The following is a 14,546-nucleotide window of genomic DNA, read 5'->3' on the forward strand; positions in this document are numbered from 1 at the left end:
GTAAACTGAGTCTCATACATTGATAACATCACTTTTCTCTAATAAATTAGAGAAAAGTGCAACTGATTTGAAATTGAAAGCAAGACTATGAGAAGGGTCATACATTTTTAGTTGTTATTCTTAGACAATGATGTACTACAAGGAATACTAATGCATGGCAAACAGGCATTAACCATGCGATCCTCTGTAGGCCTGATGAAGAATAGAAACCACCTGATTTCTCTGCATAGAAATAATTTCATGGGGTGGTGTTCCCAGAGTGGAGGAGCAGGTGTGACAGCTCTCAGATGGGAGCACGTGGCTTTACCCCTTCTCAGGGAGCAGCTCATTCTGACACCAGGTGCTCTGATAAGCCACAAGTGTGTCAGCTGGGAGTGACAAGATGTCTTCCAGTCTTCCTCTTTCTCGACTGTGCAAAAGCCACTTATGCTTTAGCCTTCTCTGATCAGGGTTGCAGTGTTACTGTTAGACTCTTTTTGCAGCGATGAAAGACCTTTTGTTTTGTGGAGGGCTCTATGCTGGATCTGCTACTGCCCCTCTAGAAATGGTTAAAATTCAAAGGTTTTCTAAGGTCTTTGTAAATTGGAACGAGTCTGTCTCTTACTAACATCTAATACACTAGATTTAAACCAAATTTAAATATACTAATTCTAAAGATATCAGGGAAGAACACAATGTGGAATGTAGTCACTATTTCAGGTTTAGTCCTTTCTCTGAAGTGCTTTCTAAAGCAAGTAGCTCCTTGGTGTTTCAACTCCAGATAAAATTATTTGAAAGCATTATTTGAAAAGGGGGTGTCTTTCATATAGTACTTCCAGGTAGCAGGATATTTTTCTACCTGTCTAATTTTTCTTGAAAGTATTTAGAATATATGTGTAATGAAAATAATATCAGGAGGTGAACAGGAAAGGGATGACCTGTTTTTAGAGCATCAGTCAGCTTCTAAGGAACAGCAGAACTTGTTTGAACCATCTGGTAGGTACCAGCCCACACTGGGTTGGTTCTCTAGTGCAGGTTTCTGAAGTCATGAAGAGCATCCTGTATTAGTCCAAAACTATTGTCCTGTGATAGGAATTACAGAAAACTGTAGAGAACCTCCTGGAAGAGCAAGTTGACAACAGGGTGCTTGTAGGTTTACTAGAAACTAAAACCATCCTTTTATAAAGGTACAGGATTATTTTTTTTTCTGCAGCACCTGTGGCAGTACACACACACACACACACACCCCCATCCTGCCAGCAGGAAACACCATAGCAAGGAATCACACCAGCATGAATGTTTGTGGTGGGTTGACCCTGGCTGGATGCCAGGTGCCCACCAAAGCCGCTCTATCACTCCCCCTCCTCAGCTGGACGGGGGAGAGAAAAATATAACGAAAGGCTCGTGGGTCAAGATAAGGGCAGTTTAATAAAATGATAGCAAAGGTTGCGCGCGAAAGCAAAGAAAAAACAAATGATGTTACTCTCTACTTCCCATCAGCAGGCGATGTCTGGCCACTTCCTGGGAAGCAGGGCTCCAGTACGCGTAGTGCTTGCTCCGGAAGACAAAAATGCCCCCCCCTCCGTCTCCCTTCATTTAGCTTTTATATCTGAGCTGACGTCATATGGTATGGAATATCTGTTTGGTTAGTTTAGGTCAGCTGTCCTGGTTATGTCCCGTCCCAAGATCTTGCCCTGCCCCAGCCTGCCATTGAGGGGAGGGCAAAAATGTTGGAGAGACAGCCTTGATGCTGTGCCAGCACTGCTCAGCAGTAGCCAAAACACTGGTGTGCTATCAACACCTTTCTAGCTACAGAGCTGCAGAGCACAGTGCTATGAGGGCTGCTATAGGGAGTACTAACTCCATCTCAGCCAGACCCAATACAATCTCCACCCCTTATTCCATACCATTTGCGTCCTGCTCAGGTCCCACATAATTTAATACAGATATCTTCTAACCATACTATTGTATTTAATTCTCATTACTGAAATCCTTTCTTACCAACACTTACAACTGAAACTACATACTTAAACAACTTTTATACCGAACGTACAGATTTATACATTCTTATTAATTACTATCCCTTGTCCTTTAAGAGATAGATATTCCATGGGCTTCTTCCACTCCTTCAGATGTTCACACACAGGTTATGACTTGGGCCCCATCCATCAAGATGAGTGGTCAGGACAGGAGAAGCAGTACGTTCAATCGTTGGGCACCAACGTCGGCTTGGTTTGGGTCACCGATGCACTTGTCTGGTTCCTTGCGAAGTTCACTCCTCTGCAGTTCAGGTCATTCCTGCTACATTACTTCCTGCAACATACAACTCACATCACAGATTATTTTTCCCCCAAAGTTAAATGTCCTTGAGGCACACACTGGGTCTCCCCATCCTTCCGCATTACCCACCAAGTACACCCAGGTCCCTGAGCAAAGACAATCCCACAAATGGGTTTGCCTTTTCCCATGGGAGGTGCAATCCACACTGCCTTCCCCAGCCACTTCCCCATGTGCACCACGGGGACCTTATCTCCTTCCACAGTATGTAGGGGTTTTGTTTGGGCAGGACCAGGACGGTTAGCAGATCCTCTGGTGTTAACTAGCCAAGTGGCTTCTGCTAAATTTGCATCCCAATGCTTCCATGTACATTGCCTAGCGCTCTCAACATACTCTTCAACAGTCCATTATATCTCTCAATTTTTCCAGATGCCTGCGGGTGATAGGGTATGTGGTATACCCACTCAATGCCATGTTTCTTTGCCCAGGAGCTTATGAGGTTATTTCGGAAATGAGTCCCATTGTCTGATTCAATTCTTTCTGGGGTACCGTGTCACCATAAAATTTGCCTTTCAAGGCCTAAGATGGTGTTTCGGGCAGTGGCATGGTTTACAGGATATGTTTCTAGCCAACCAGTAGTTGCTTCCACCATGGTGAGTACGTAGCACTTGCCTTGGCGTGTTCGTGGCAGTGGTCCAATGTAGTCAATTTGCCAGGCCTCCTCATATTGAAAGCCCAACCACCGCCCTCTGTTCCAGGGAGACTTTACTCTGGTGGCTCTTTTGATTGCAGCACATGTTTCACATTCATGAGTGACCTGTGTGATGGCCTCCATGGTCAGGTCCACCCCTCGATCACGAGACCACCTATATGTTGCATCTCTCCCTAGATGTCCCGATGTCTCATGGGCCCATCAAGCTACAAATAGCTCACCCTTACGCTCCCAGTCCAGGTCCACCTGAGCTATATCTATTTTGGCAGCCTTGTCTACCTGTTCATTATTTCGATGTTCTTCAGTGGCACGGCTTTTGGGCACGTGAGCATCTACATGACATACCTTTAGAGTCATGTGTTCTACACGGGCAGCAATGTCCTGCCACAATGCTGCTGCCCAGATGGGTTTACCCTTGCGTTGCCAATTGGTGTTTTTCCACTGCTGTAGCCACCCCCATAGGGCATTAGCCACCATCCAGGAGTCGGTATAGAGGTAGAGTACTGGCCACTTTTCTCGTTCAGCAATGTCTAGAGCTAGTTGGATGGCTTTCACTTCTGCAAACTGACTTGACTCGCCTTCTCCTTCAGTGGCCTCAATGACTTGTCGTGTGGGACTCCACACAGCAGCTTTCCACTTCCGATGGTTCCCTACCACACGACAGGATCCATCAGTAAACAAAGCATAACACCTTTCATCTTCTGATAACTCATTATATGGTGGTGCCTCTTGGGCACGAGTCACCTCCTCAGGTAATGCTCCAAAATCTCTGCCTTCTGGCCATTCCATGATCTCTTCCAGAATTCCTGGGCGGTTAGATTTCCCCAGTCGAGCCCATTGCGTGATCAATGCTATCCACTTACTCCATGTAGCGCTGGTTGCATGATGTGTAGAGGGGATGTTTCCTTTGAACATCCAGTGTAGCACGGGCAATCGTGGTGCCAAGAGGAGATATGTTTCTGTACCAACAACTTCTGAAGCGGCTCGAACCCCCTCATATGCTGCTAATATCTCTTTTTCAGTCGGGGTATAGTGAGCTTCTGATCCTCGGTACCCCCGACTCCAAAACCCTAATGGTCGACCTCGGGTTTCTCCTGGTGTTTTCTGCCACTGGCGCCAGGTGAGACCATGCTCCCCAGCTGCAGTGTAGAGTACATTTTGTACATCTGGTCCTGGTCGGACGGGCCCAAGAGCTACTGCACGAGCTATTTCCTGTCTGATATGCTCAAAGGCTTGTTGTTGTTCAGGGCCCCATTCAAAATAGTTCTTTTTCCGCGTTACTCGATAGAGAGGGCTCACAAGCTGACTATAACCTGGAATATGCATTCTCCAGAACCCCACAAGGCCTAGGAAAGCTTGTGTTTCTTTCTTGTTAGCTGGTGGAGACATAGTTTCTATCTTGTTAACCACATCCATAGGGACATGACGGCGACCATCCTGCCATTTTATTCCCAAGAAGTGAATCTCCTGTGCAGGTCCCTTGACCTTGCTTTTCTTTATGGCGAAACCAGCTTTCAGAAGAATCTGAATTATTCTTTTTCCCTTCTCAAACACTTCTTCTGCCTTGTTGCCCCATACGATGATGTCATCTATGTATTGTAAATGTTCAGGGGCATCGCCTTGTTCCAGTGCCATTTGGATTAATCCGTGACAAATGGTAGGGCTGTGCTTCCACCCCTGGGGCAGCCGATTCCAGGTGTATTGGACACCTCTCCATGTGAAAGCAAACTGTGGCCTGCACTCTGCTGCCAAAGGAATGGAGAAAAATGCATTGGCATTATCAATTGTAGCATACCATGTGGCTGCCTTTGATGCCAGTTCATATTGAAGCTCTAACATGTCTGGTACAGCAGCACTCAATGGCGGTGTCACTTCATTCAGGCCGCGATAATCTACTGTTAACCTCCATCCTCCATCAGACTTCTGCACTGGCCATATAGGACTATTAAAAGGTGAATGAGTCTTGCTGATGACTCCTTGGCTCTCTAGGTGATGAATCAGCTCATGGATGGGAGCCAGGGAGTCTCGGTTTGTCCGGTATTGCCGACGGTGCACTGTCCTGGTAGCGATAGGCACCTGCTGTTCTTCAACTTGCAGCAATCCCACAGTGAAGGGATCTTCCGAGAGGCCAGGCAGGGTAGATAGCTGTTTGATCTTCTCTGCATTTACAGTGGCTACACCAAAAGCCCACCGGCACCCCTTTGGGTCCTTGAAGTACCCTTCTTGAGGTAGTCTATGCCAAGGGTACAAGGGGCCTCTGGACCGGTCACAATGGGGTGCTTTTCCCACTTGTCCCCTGTCAAGCTCACTTCAGCCTCCAGTATAGTCAATTCTTGGCATCCCCCTGTCACTCCAGAGATCCAGATGGATTCTGTGCCCCTGTATCCTGATGGCATCAGTGTACACTGTGCACCAGTGTCTACCAAAGCCTTATACTTCTGTGGGTCTGATGTGCCAGGCCATCGAATCCACACAGTCCAGTATATCCGATCATCCCTTTCCTTCTCCTGGCCGAAGGCAGGGACCCTCTATTGCTGTTCCTCATCAGAATATTCACTGTCCGATCCTTGCGGTACCAGACCAGAAGTCCCCTCACCAGAATCAAGGGAGGTGGTTTCAGTTCTTCTATGCCTGGAGGATCGCTGAGTGCCTTCTTGGGCCTCTACAGCAACTACGCTGACAGCCTTCTTCTTGGGTGACCCCTTCTTAACAGCTGTCTTCCCTCTCAGTTCACGTACGCGGGCTTCCAGCTTAAAGGTGGGTTCACCATCCCACTTCCTCATGTCCTCCCCTTGGTCACGCAGGAAGAACCAGAGTGTACCACGTGGCATACGCCTTGGGCTCCCTTTCCCTCTGACCGGGGCAGGGGAGGACTGATTTCTTGGAGCATCCCTAACAGCCAAGGCACTGTCCTGTAGGGATGAGGAGACACAGAGATTTTCCTCAAAGTTTTGGAGCCAAGACGACACTTTCTCCACAGTTGGTGTTTCCCTATCTGGACAATACATTGCTGCCAAGCTGTTAGAATACGACGCTGGGGCACCTTGAATCACCTTTCGCCACATGGCTCGTGTGCACAGGACATCCTCTGGGTCTTTGGAAACTTCCTCGTCATCTAGATCACTGTAGATGACTTCCAGCACTGCTAACTCTCTCAGGTACTGAATGCCTTCATCTGCAGTAGTCCACTTTTCTGATGAATTTACAAGATCTTCCTTGAATGGATATCTTGCCCTCACACTTGAGAGGAGCCGGCTCCAGAGACTGCAAATTGCTGCCTCTTTCCCAATTCCTCTTTCAATTCCCTGGTTTCTAGCGGGGGATCCCAGCTGTTGCGCTTCCTTGCCTTCCAGTAGCTGACTATCAGCCCCGTTATCCCAGCATCAGAGCAGCCAGGCAGCAATCTGCTCACCTGGCTGGCGGCTGTAATCTTTCTGCAAGTCCCGAAGTTCTGAGGATGTCAGGGACCGGGTAGTTTCTGCTTCTTGTTTAAGTTCCCTCACTCCTTCCTCCAATTTCTTTATCGAAGGACCAGCTTCTAAATCAAGCCTTTCCTCTTCTTCTTCTTCCCTCACTAATCGATGGTATGGACCCGTTGATCTCCTTGTCCACTGTTTCCGTTTCACTATTGGGGCAATTACTGTAGTTGTTGTTTGGGTCCCTATCTCGAGCATCGTGTCCTTAGATGCAGTCTGGGTCCCTGCCTCAACCATGGTCCTCTGAGAGTGTTGAACTGTGGCTCGGTAGGCATAGGCCAGGCCCCAGTACAGTGCGAGAAGCTGCTGGTTTTCATTGGGGTAGGCAAGGCACCCTTCTATCAGGTGACGTGTCAGTTTGCCAGGGTTACTTGCCTGTTCGGATGTAAAATCCCAGATTATGGGAGGTGATAACCGTCCTAGGAATCTGCCCAAATCCTTCCATATACCCTGCCACCCAGGGACTGGTCGCTTGAGGGCACATTTCAATATTGCCTCACCTAAAACTTGCCTCCTCTTATACCAGGAAGAGACCAGGTTCCACAATACCCATAATATGCCACCAGTATTAATTATTAGTATTAAACAGCTCACGTAAGGGTGAACAAGGACCTCGGGAGCCTGCATAATAAAACCATTCACATCAATGCCTGGTAGGGAGAGGGAGATGTGTTCCCTCATCTCCTCCACAAGATAGCTCCCACAACACAGCAAAGCCATCACTGCCAGGACAAAGCACATAGACACTATTTGTATTAGCACATTCCCACGTTCCTTCATTCTCCACACAAGATAGCTCCCACAGCACAACAAAGCCATCAGTGCCAGGACAAAGCACACAGCCATTATTTGCATTAACATGTTCCCAAACTCAGCAAGCTAGAGATAAGCAAGCAGCTAACAAGCTCTGTGACCTGCACAGGAACTTGCCACTTAATAACTAGCTATAGAACGCTTAATGCAAAACTGCCGTTGTCGTGCCCCACGTTGGGCGCCAAAAAAGGACTGTGGTGGGTTGACCCTGGCTGGATGCCAGGTGCCCACCAAAGCCGCTCTATCACTCCCCCTCCTCAGCTGGACGGGGGAGAGAAAAATATAACGAAAGGCTCGTGGGTCAAGATAAGGGCAGTTTAATAAAATGATAGCAAAGGTTGCGCGCGAAAGCAAAGAAAAAACAAATGATGTTACTCTCTACTTCCCATCAGCAGGCGATGTCTGGCCACTTCCTGGGAAGCAGGGCTCCAGTACGCATAGTGCTTGCTCCGGAAGACAAAAATGCCCCCCCCTCCGTCTCCCTTCATTTAGCTTTTATATCTGAGCTGACGTCATATGGTATGGAATATCTGTTTGGTTAGTTTAGGTCAGCTGTCCTGGTTATGTCCCGTCCCAAGATCTTGCCCTGCCCCAGCCTGCCATTGAGGGGAGGGCAAAAATGTTGGAGAGACAGCCTTGATGCTGTGCCAGCACTGCTCAGCAGTAGCCAAAACACTGGTGTGTTATCAACACCTTTCTAGCTACAGAGCTGCAGAGCACAGTGCTATGAGGGCTGCTATAGGGAGTACTAACTCCATCTCAGCCAGACCCAATACAATGTTATATCAAACAGTTTTTCTGCATAATGCTCCACTCACAGTATGAAGTCACCAAGGTTTCCAGAACCATTTTATATGTCTGTAGGTAGCATTTTGTCAAGATACTATGGAAGCAGTCACATGCATCAGAGAAATGGTGCTGACTGATGACTCCTCCATATCTCCTCTTCTCTCTGCCAGAGAAATCAAAATACTAATTAAAGTCTTTTAATCCCAAATACATTAATTTCTTTTTTACTATCCTACAAACACAACACCCCACCCCACCCCACCCCCCCAAGCTTAAGCCACAGGTAAAGAAATGTGATTGAATAGATGTCACTGGATTCTGTAGGCAAATGGTCAGGACTCAGGATTCCCTCTAATGGCTGCAGCGAAGATTTTCACTAGCTCGTTCACTACTAGACTCAGAAAAAGAACCATGAACAAGCACCCAGTGGAAGGCACTGAACGTGGTTAGGCCAGTAAATCAGAACAGAATTCACACGACAGTTTATCCTTGGGTATTATCCCCCTGTCCATAGCACATCCTCGCCTGCCATTCCTCCCAAAACACAGCAGTAAGTTCTATCAAATCTTCTAGGTTTTTGTACGTGGCACTTGGCATTTTTCCCAGAAAAAAAGCTCTGAATAGAATAATTTATTTATTTAGTTATGCATTGGGGGATTGAGAGAAAGAGTTATATTAATATATAAGGTGTTTTTTACAAAACTTCATTTTATATTGCTGGTTGGCCATTAGACATGGGGTAGAGTCACAGTGGTATGATGTTTTTTTGGTTTCCTTTTTCTTGTGATGAAAATCTGAATTGAGTTAGTATCCAGAACAAGCCTTTGGCACCACTAACGGTGAAGGATTAGTACTAGACTGGTTTGGGAAACATTCAGAATTTCAGATTTCAAACTATTTTCAGTTTCTTCTCTCTTTTTTTTTTGGGGGGGGAGAAGTAATTTCTTATTTGTTCGTAGCTCTAGTCTCTATTCCAGTATCTGATGATCTGCTATGCCCACTCTGTATGCTAGTTTATTGAATTCTGTAAAACTGGCATTTTTAAATCTGTTTTGGTTTAAAATAATTTCAGGAATGTCTCCCTGTTAGTTGATTTACATAGAGGTTTGTTTTCCAAGTGATCAAAATCACAGAAGCAATATAAAATTTGTTTTAAATTTCAGATTTCCTTTAGTTACTGCAACAAACTAATGCTTATTTTTAAAACTTTTTAGAAGTTAACAGAATAATTAATTGCTATATACAGGATGCATTTTGGGGATCAGAGAGGGAAAGAATTTGCTTCTTGCTGTTCAGTCAATGAGAAGATTCAAGTTTGGCATCAGAGATGAAAGGCAAAGCCAGAGAGGAAGTTACCTTAAATTACTTCCTTGCAGGCACTTCATATGATCAGTCAAAAAAATACCATTTTATGCTGGAACTGAAGAACCAAGCACATTGCTCTTAAAATTTTTTTTTTTTTTTTTTTTTTAAAATGAACCCTCATTTGAATGCAACTGTGAGATGTATGTGAAGGTGATCTTTTTTCTGAACAATAAACATATATTTTAGTTCAGCATGGTTTGAATGCTTTAAGACACATTTTATGCTGTGGTGGTCTGGAAAGCAGAGCTCCCTAATCATGGTGCAGACATATCAAAAGTAGTTTTCTCCCAATGCCCCAGTAATTTGCCTTAAGAACCATTTTTAACTCTGTCTCATTTCCCATGATTCTTAGTTTTTTCTACTCTTGTTTGGGTATCAACGGGATAAACACAGTGGTGTCCTAGGAATGGCACTGACATCTCTAATTCTTTTGTTGTGTTTCCTATTGAACTTCTGTTCAGAGGGAAATGACTAAGTCACTACTGGGACAGCTTAATTGCAAATGAGTAATAGAGGTTAATAGGGACTAATTAAATTAGTCTTTTCAGCCAAGCAGCTTTTTCAGTAAGAAGTCTGCTCAAACTTCAGCTGAAACCAAATTTATTCATCTTTCCGAAATGACTAGGAAAGCATCATCTGGTAATTCATTTTAAGGAACTGGACACCAAGAAAAGTGTTCAGTAGCAGATACATTTTTCCTAATTCTGTCAATTTCTGGATGAAATCCTCTTCTTTCAGTTCTTGTAGGATATAGCATCTCTTACTGGAACACAATACCTACTACTTCAGCAACCTTCAGTTTCACTATGAGTTTTGAACTATGTGAAACAAAGAATTGAAAGCAAAATAAACACAGAAAGCAAAATCTTGGTCCTGCTGAAGACTAACAATACTCCCCATGTTTAAGTAAAACTAGACTTTCATTAAAAAATTAATCTGTTTTTGGAGACATATGAAAACTCTCCCATAAAATCCTCTTCTTCTCCACCCTTCTTCAAGCATATGCACACATTTTACCTGGTACTTACCTGTTGCTTTACATGTACAATGCTCAAAAGGTGCAATTGCTTTCCCATATATTAACTGCTAATGGTGTGGGAGCATGTCAGTGAGCTTGCCAGTGAGGGCTTGAAGAACCAAGGCTGAAGGTGGTCCTCAGCTACCCTTTAAGATAACAAAGAGGTGGGAGGAGACCAGACCATCTCTCTGGCCTCCATAGAGGTGATAATGACACTGGGACTACAGTAGGAAGGAAAGCTAATCTATTTCCTTTTTAAAGGTCATGAATGCCAGTGAAAGGCTTACTTTCAAAACAACACCCCAAGCAGGACAGCATGAGGGTCATGGAAGGGCATGCTTTTTTTGATCATTCTAATTCTAGGTGTTCTGCATAGCTCCATTATTTGTTTTAAAATAATACTACTGCAGAGCTCAAAACCCCTCTGTCTCCACTTCACTCTCTAGTGTTTAATTATTGTGCTTTGTAGGTAGAAAGATTCTGTTGAAAGTGTTCTTTCAAGGACTTCAATATTACTATTTTACCACCAGATCCCTTCTTATATTTATATTATTTATTTGTTCTTCAGTTCACCCTGTCTCTTATAATATCTGAATGGTGAGGAAAAAAACCAACTAAAACTGTGTTAATGTAATTTTTTAATATTCCAGAGGAAAAATTGTTTAATACATCAGATGATTGCCAAAAATGCACTATTTTAATTTGCAGTGGCAGATATGGAAATAGACAGGAAACAGGGATGGAGCGATAGGACTTCTATCAACAGTGATTAAAGTGACTCCACATACTTTATAAAGGCGGGGGAGATCCATGGTTCCAGCCTCTGACATGAGAGCTCTTTATCCACTTAAGAAAAGGAAGAAATTTGTCTTATTGGCATCACCTCATAACAGCCAAATCCTAAATCTTGTTCTCAGCTACACCCCAGATTTTCCATAATGATTTCAGTACAATGTGGATGATGCCAGGGAGAGAGTTAGGACAGTTACTTAGGATGAATTACTGCCATTGTTTAATTGAGTAATTAACCAAGCTTGCCAATCCATTCTTGATTCTAATAAGTAGGGAGGGCAGGATCAAATTGCATTTCCACCCAGTCTCCTGGCACCAGTTAAGCTTTGCACATTTGAAGTTCTGCTACTGTATGTACTCCTGATGTCACCATCCTGGCCAATCTGACCTTGTCAGCCCTGAAGTCTGGGCAGGGTCTGGAAACTCAGTATACCTATGCCCAAATGGGGACTCAGTCCTGTAAGAATATTTATATGAAAGAGAATATACATTAACAGCATCAAATTCAGTGCAAATTCACTTCAGCCATGAAGTGGGAGACTGATTCATTTCCCTCTTCCCACCCTGAGGGATTTGGACCCCCCTCTCTAGCCTCTTAAGGGACTGCCTTAATGTTGCGGTAGAGACGGACACGACAAGTAATAGATCACGCAAAATGGCTACTTTATTGTTCTAACACACCTTTTTATCCCCTTCTTCAGAGTATGTGTTAGTATATGATTGGCTTAGTTAGTAACTAACAATTCATGATTGGTGAGTTTGTCAGGACGGTTCTTCTTATCACTATCTTGTTTTCGTACTGGTCTTTGAGGATCTTTCCAGACTTCTCAAGGATATACTACAAGCTGCTCAAGGTCGCGCTGTTCTCGAACTGTCAGGAATTCCGTAGACTTGTTGCATCCCCTGACAATTCCCCCTTTTTGTATTTGTGCTAAAAATATCATCCCGGCTGCCCTCTGCAGGGCCCTTTGCAGAAGGCTGAAAAGACAGGGCAACATTAGAAGCATAGTTATCACAATCAAGATCACTACCCCCACAGTCTTGAGCAGAGATATCAACCATCCAGACAATCCCCAAACCTCAAATATCTTTGTCCTTGTGCTAAAAGCAAGAAATCAATTCCAGCTCTATTTTATAGCGTAGCATGTCTGACAGTATCAATGTCTAGCAGTAAATCTGATAATACTACACCAGTCTGTATTCAGGGACCCCAGAATTTGTGATTCCTGGGGTGGCAATGAGGGTTAATGCCCGATCCGTGAAAACCAGGCATTCCCATCCATTGAGTCCATGACCTGCTGCACAGGGGTCTCCATCAATAAGTTCTTAAACTTTGTCGATGTCAGTGTAACCCCCTATTAAACCTGTGAAAAAGGGATAGCTTGGTGGTGTTGTACTAAGGTATAAGAAATCTTGTCCAGTCACGTCAGCCAGGGTCATCCAGATGTTTTCTTTGGTTTGCGGTGGTATCCATGCCTACGTCCATCTGAGGACTGTGAGGTAGATGAACCATCTGTACATTCTCGTGCTGTCTTGCTCCGCGAATTCAGCCCAGCAATCGGTAGTTGCCAGCTTTATGTGGGCGTCCCCACGGAGGCAACGATGGCCTTGCCGTACACCAGTCCGATGCTCTTCGGAAAAATCCCGGTATTTATACATTTGTAGAGGAACGGATTTCAGCACACGTGGCCAGCGGGTGCCAAAAATCCGCCTCATTTGCAACCTATGACGCATGCGCTCGCTGGCCAGGCGCGCTGCATGAGTCATAGTCATCCTGTCTATTGGTTCATGGACTTTGTGATGCGGTTGCAATGCACAGAGAATCTTGACCAATATAACAGGTCAAGATGACCTACACTTAGTTTTTGGTTGAGGTGGTATTCATATTGCCGCGCCCTCTGGGATGTTCCAGATGATGATGGTCGTACAAATCAAGCGGGAGTCCATTGTGGGCCTGTATCTGTAGAAACACAAGCATAACCTCGCCCCCAGGTTAACAGCTCACATGGTCCACTCCACTGACCAGTAACTAAATCTTTAACATGTACTTTGATGCCTCTTTGTAAATTCTGTGTTGAAAAAAGAGAAGTGTTGAAAAAAGGAGGTAGAGAAGAATTATCCCCATAATAGAGTGTATTGGTTTTGTTTGGCAAGGTTTTGGTAGCCGGGGGGGGGGGGTGGTTACAGGGGTGGCTTCTGTAAGAAACTGCTGGAAGCTTCCCCTGTGTTCGAGAGAGAGCGAGCCCATATTAGCCGGCTCTGAGACGGACCCGCCGCCGGCCAAGGCCGAGCCAATCAGTGATAGTGGTAACGCCTCAGTGATAACATTTTTAAGAAGGAAAAAAGTTGGGACGGGGAGAAACTGCCGCCGGAGTGAGGAGTGAGAACATGTAAGAGAAACAAGCCTGCGGACACCAAGGTCAGTGAAGAAGGAGGGGGAGGAGATGCTCCAGGCGCCGGAGCGAAGATTCCCCTGCAGCCCGTGGTGAAGACCCTGGTGAGGCAGGCTGTCCCCCTGCAGTCCAGGGAGGTCCACGGTGGGGCAGATATCCACCTGTAGCCCGTGGAGGACCCCACGCCGGAGCAGGTGGGTTCCCGAAGGAGGCTGTGACCCCGTGGGAACCCCGCGCTGGAGCAGGCTCCTGGCAGGACCTGCGGATCTGTGGAGAGAGGAGCCCACGGAGCAGGTTTTCTGGTAGGACTTGTGACCCCATGGGGGACCCGCGCTGGAGCAGTGTGCTCCTGAAGGACTGCACACCGTGGAATGGACCCATGCTGGAGCAGTTCGTGAAGAACTGCAGCCCGTGGGAATGGCCCACGTTGGAGGAGTTCGTGGAGGACTGTCTCCCGTGGGTGGGACCCCACGCTGGAGCAGGGGAAGAGTGTGATCAGCCCTCGTCCTGAGGAGGTGAAGCGGCAGAAAATAACGTGTGATGACCATAAACCCCATCCCTGTCCCCCTGTGCCGCTGGGGGGGCTTGGTGGTGAAATCCGGGAGTGTAGTTGTGCCCGGGAAGAATGGAGGGGTGGTGGGAAGGTGTTCTGAGATTTCATTTTACTTCTCATTACCTTGCTCTGGTTGATTTGTAATAAATTGAGTTAATTTTGCAAATTGAGTCTGTTTTGCCCGTGACGGTAATAGTGAATGATCTCTCCTGTCCTTATCTCGACCCGCGAGCCTTTTGTTATATTTTCTCTCCCCTATCCAGCTGAGGATGGGGGAGTGATAGAACGGCTTTGGTGGGCACCTGGTGTTGAGCAAGGGTCAACCCATCACATAGAGAAAGCTAAGAACATAAACCACGTTATCTAAACATGCCTGTGG

General features: G+C 45.7%; 2 protein-coding genes across 3 annotated transcripts in view; one reads left to right on the forward strand and one right to left on the reverse strand.

Annotated features, from left to right (window-relative positions):
• Positions 1-14,546, forward strand: part of LOC126035451 (zinc finger protein 366-like) — a 46,734-nt gene that overhangs the window by 3,413 nt on the left and 28,775 nt on the right. The window lies entirely within an intron of this gene.
• The window catches only part of LOC126035452 (uncharacterized), a 293,141-nt gene continuing 279,983 nt past the window's right edge, over positions 1,389-14,546 (reverse strand). Inside the window, exons 1-2 of one of the 2 annotated variants that reach the window (XM_049794051.1) lie at positions 10,440-10,552; positions 1,389-8,209 (exon numbers count right to left, since the gene is read on the reverse strand). In XM_049794051.1, the coding sequence (XP_049650008.1) occupies positions 3,170-4,807 (1,638 nt within the window). In that variant the 5' untranslated portion in view covers positions 4,808-8,209; positions 10,440-10,552 and the 3' untranslated portion in view covers positions 1,389-3,169. Of the gene's footprint in view, positions 8,210-10,439; positions 10,553-14,546 lie in introns of those variants that run through there. The other variant, XM_049794052.1, reaches the window with a different exon arrangement.

The sequence above is a fragment of the Accipiter gentilis genome, chromosome W (assembly GCF_929443795.1).
Source record: "Accipiter gentilis chromosome W, bAccGen1.1, whole genome shotgun sequence".
Classification (NCBI taxonomy): domain Eukaryota; kingdom Metazoa; phylum Chordata; class Aves; order Accipitriformes; family Accipitridae; genus Astur; species Astur gentilis.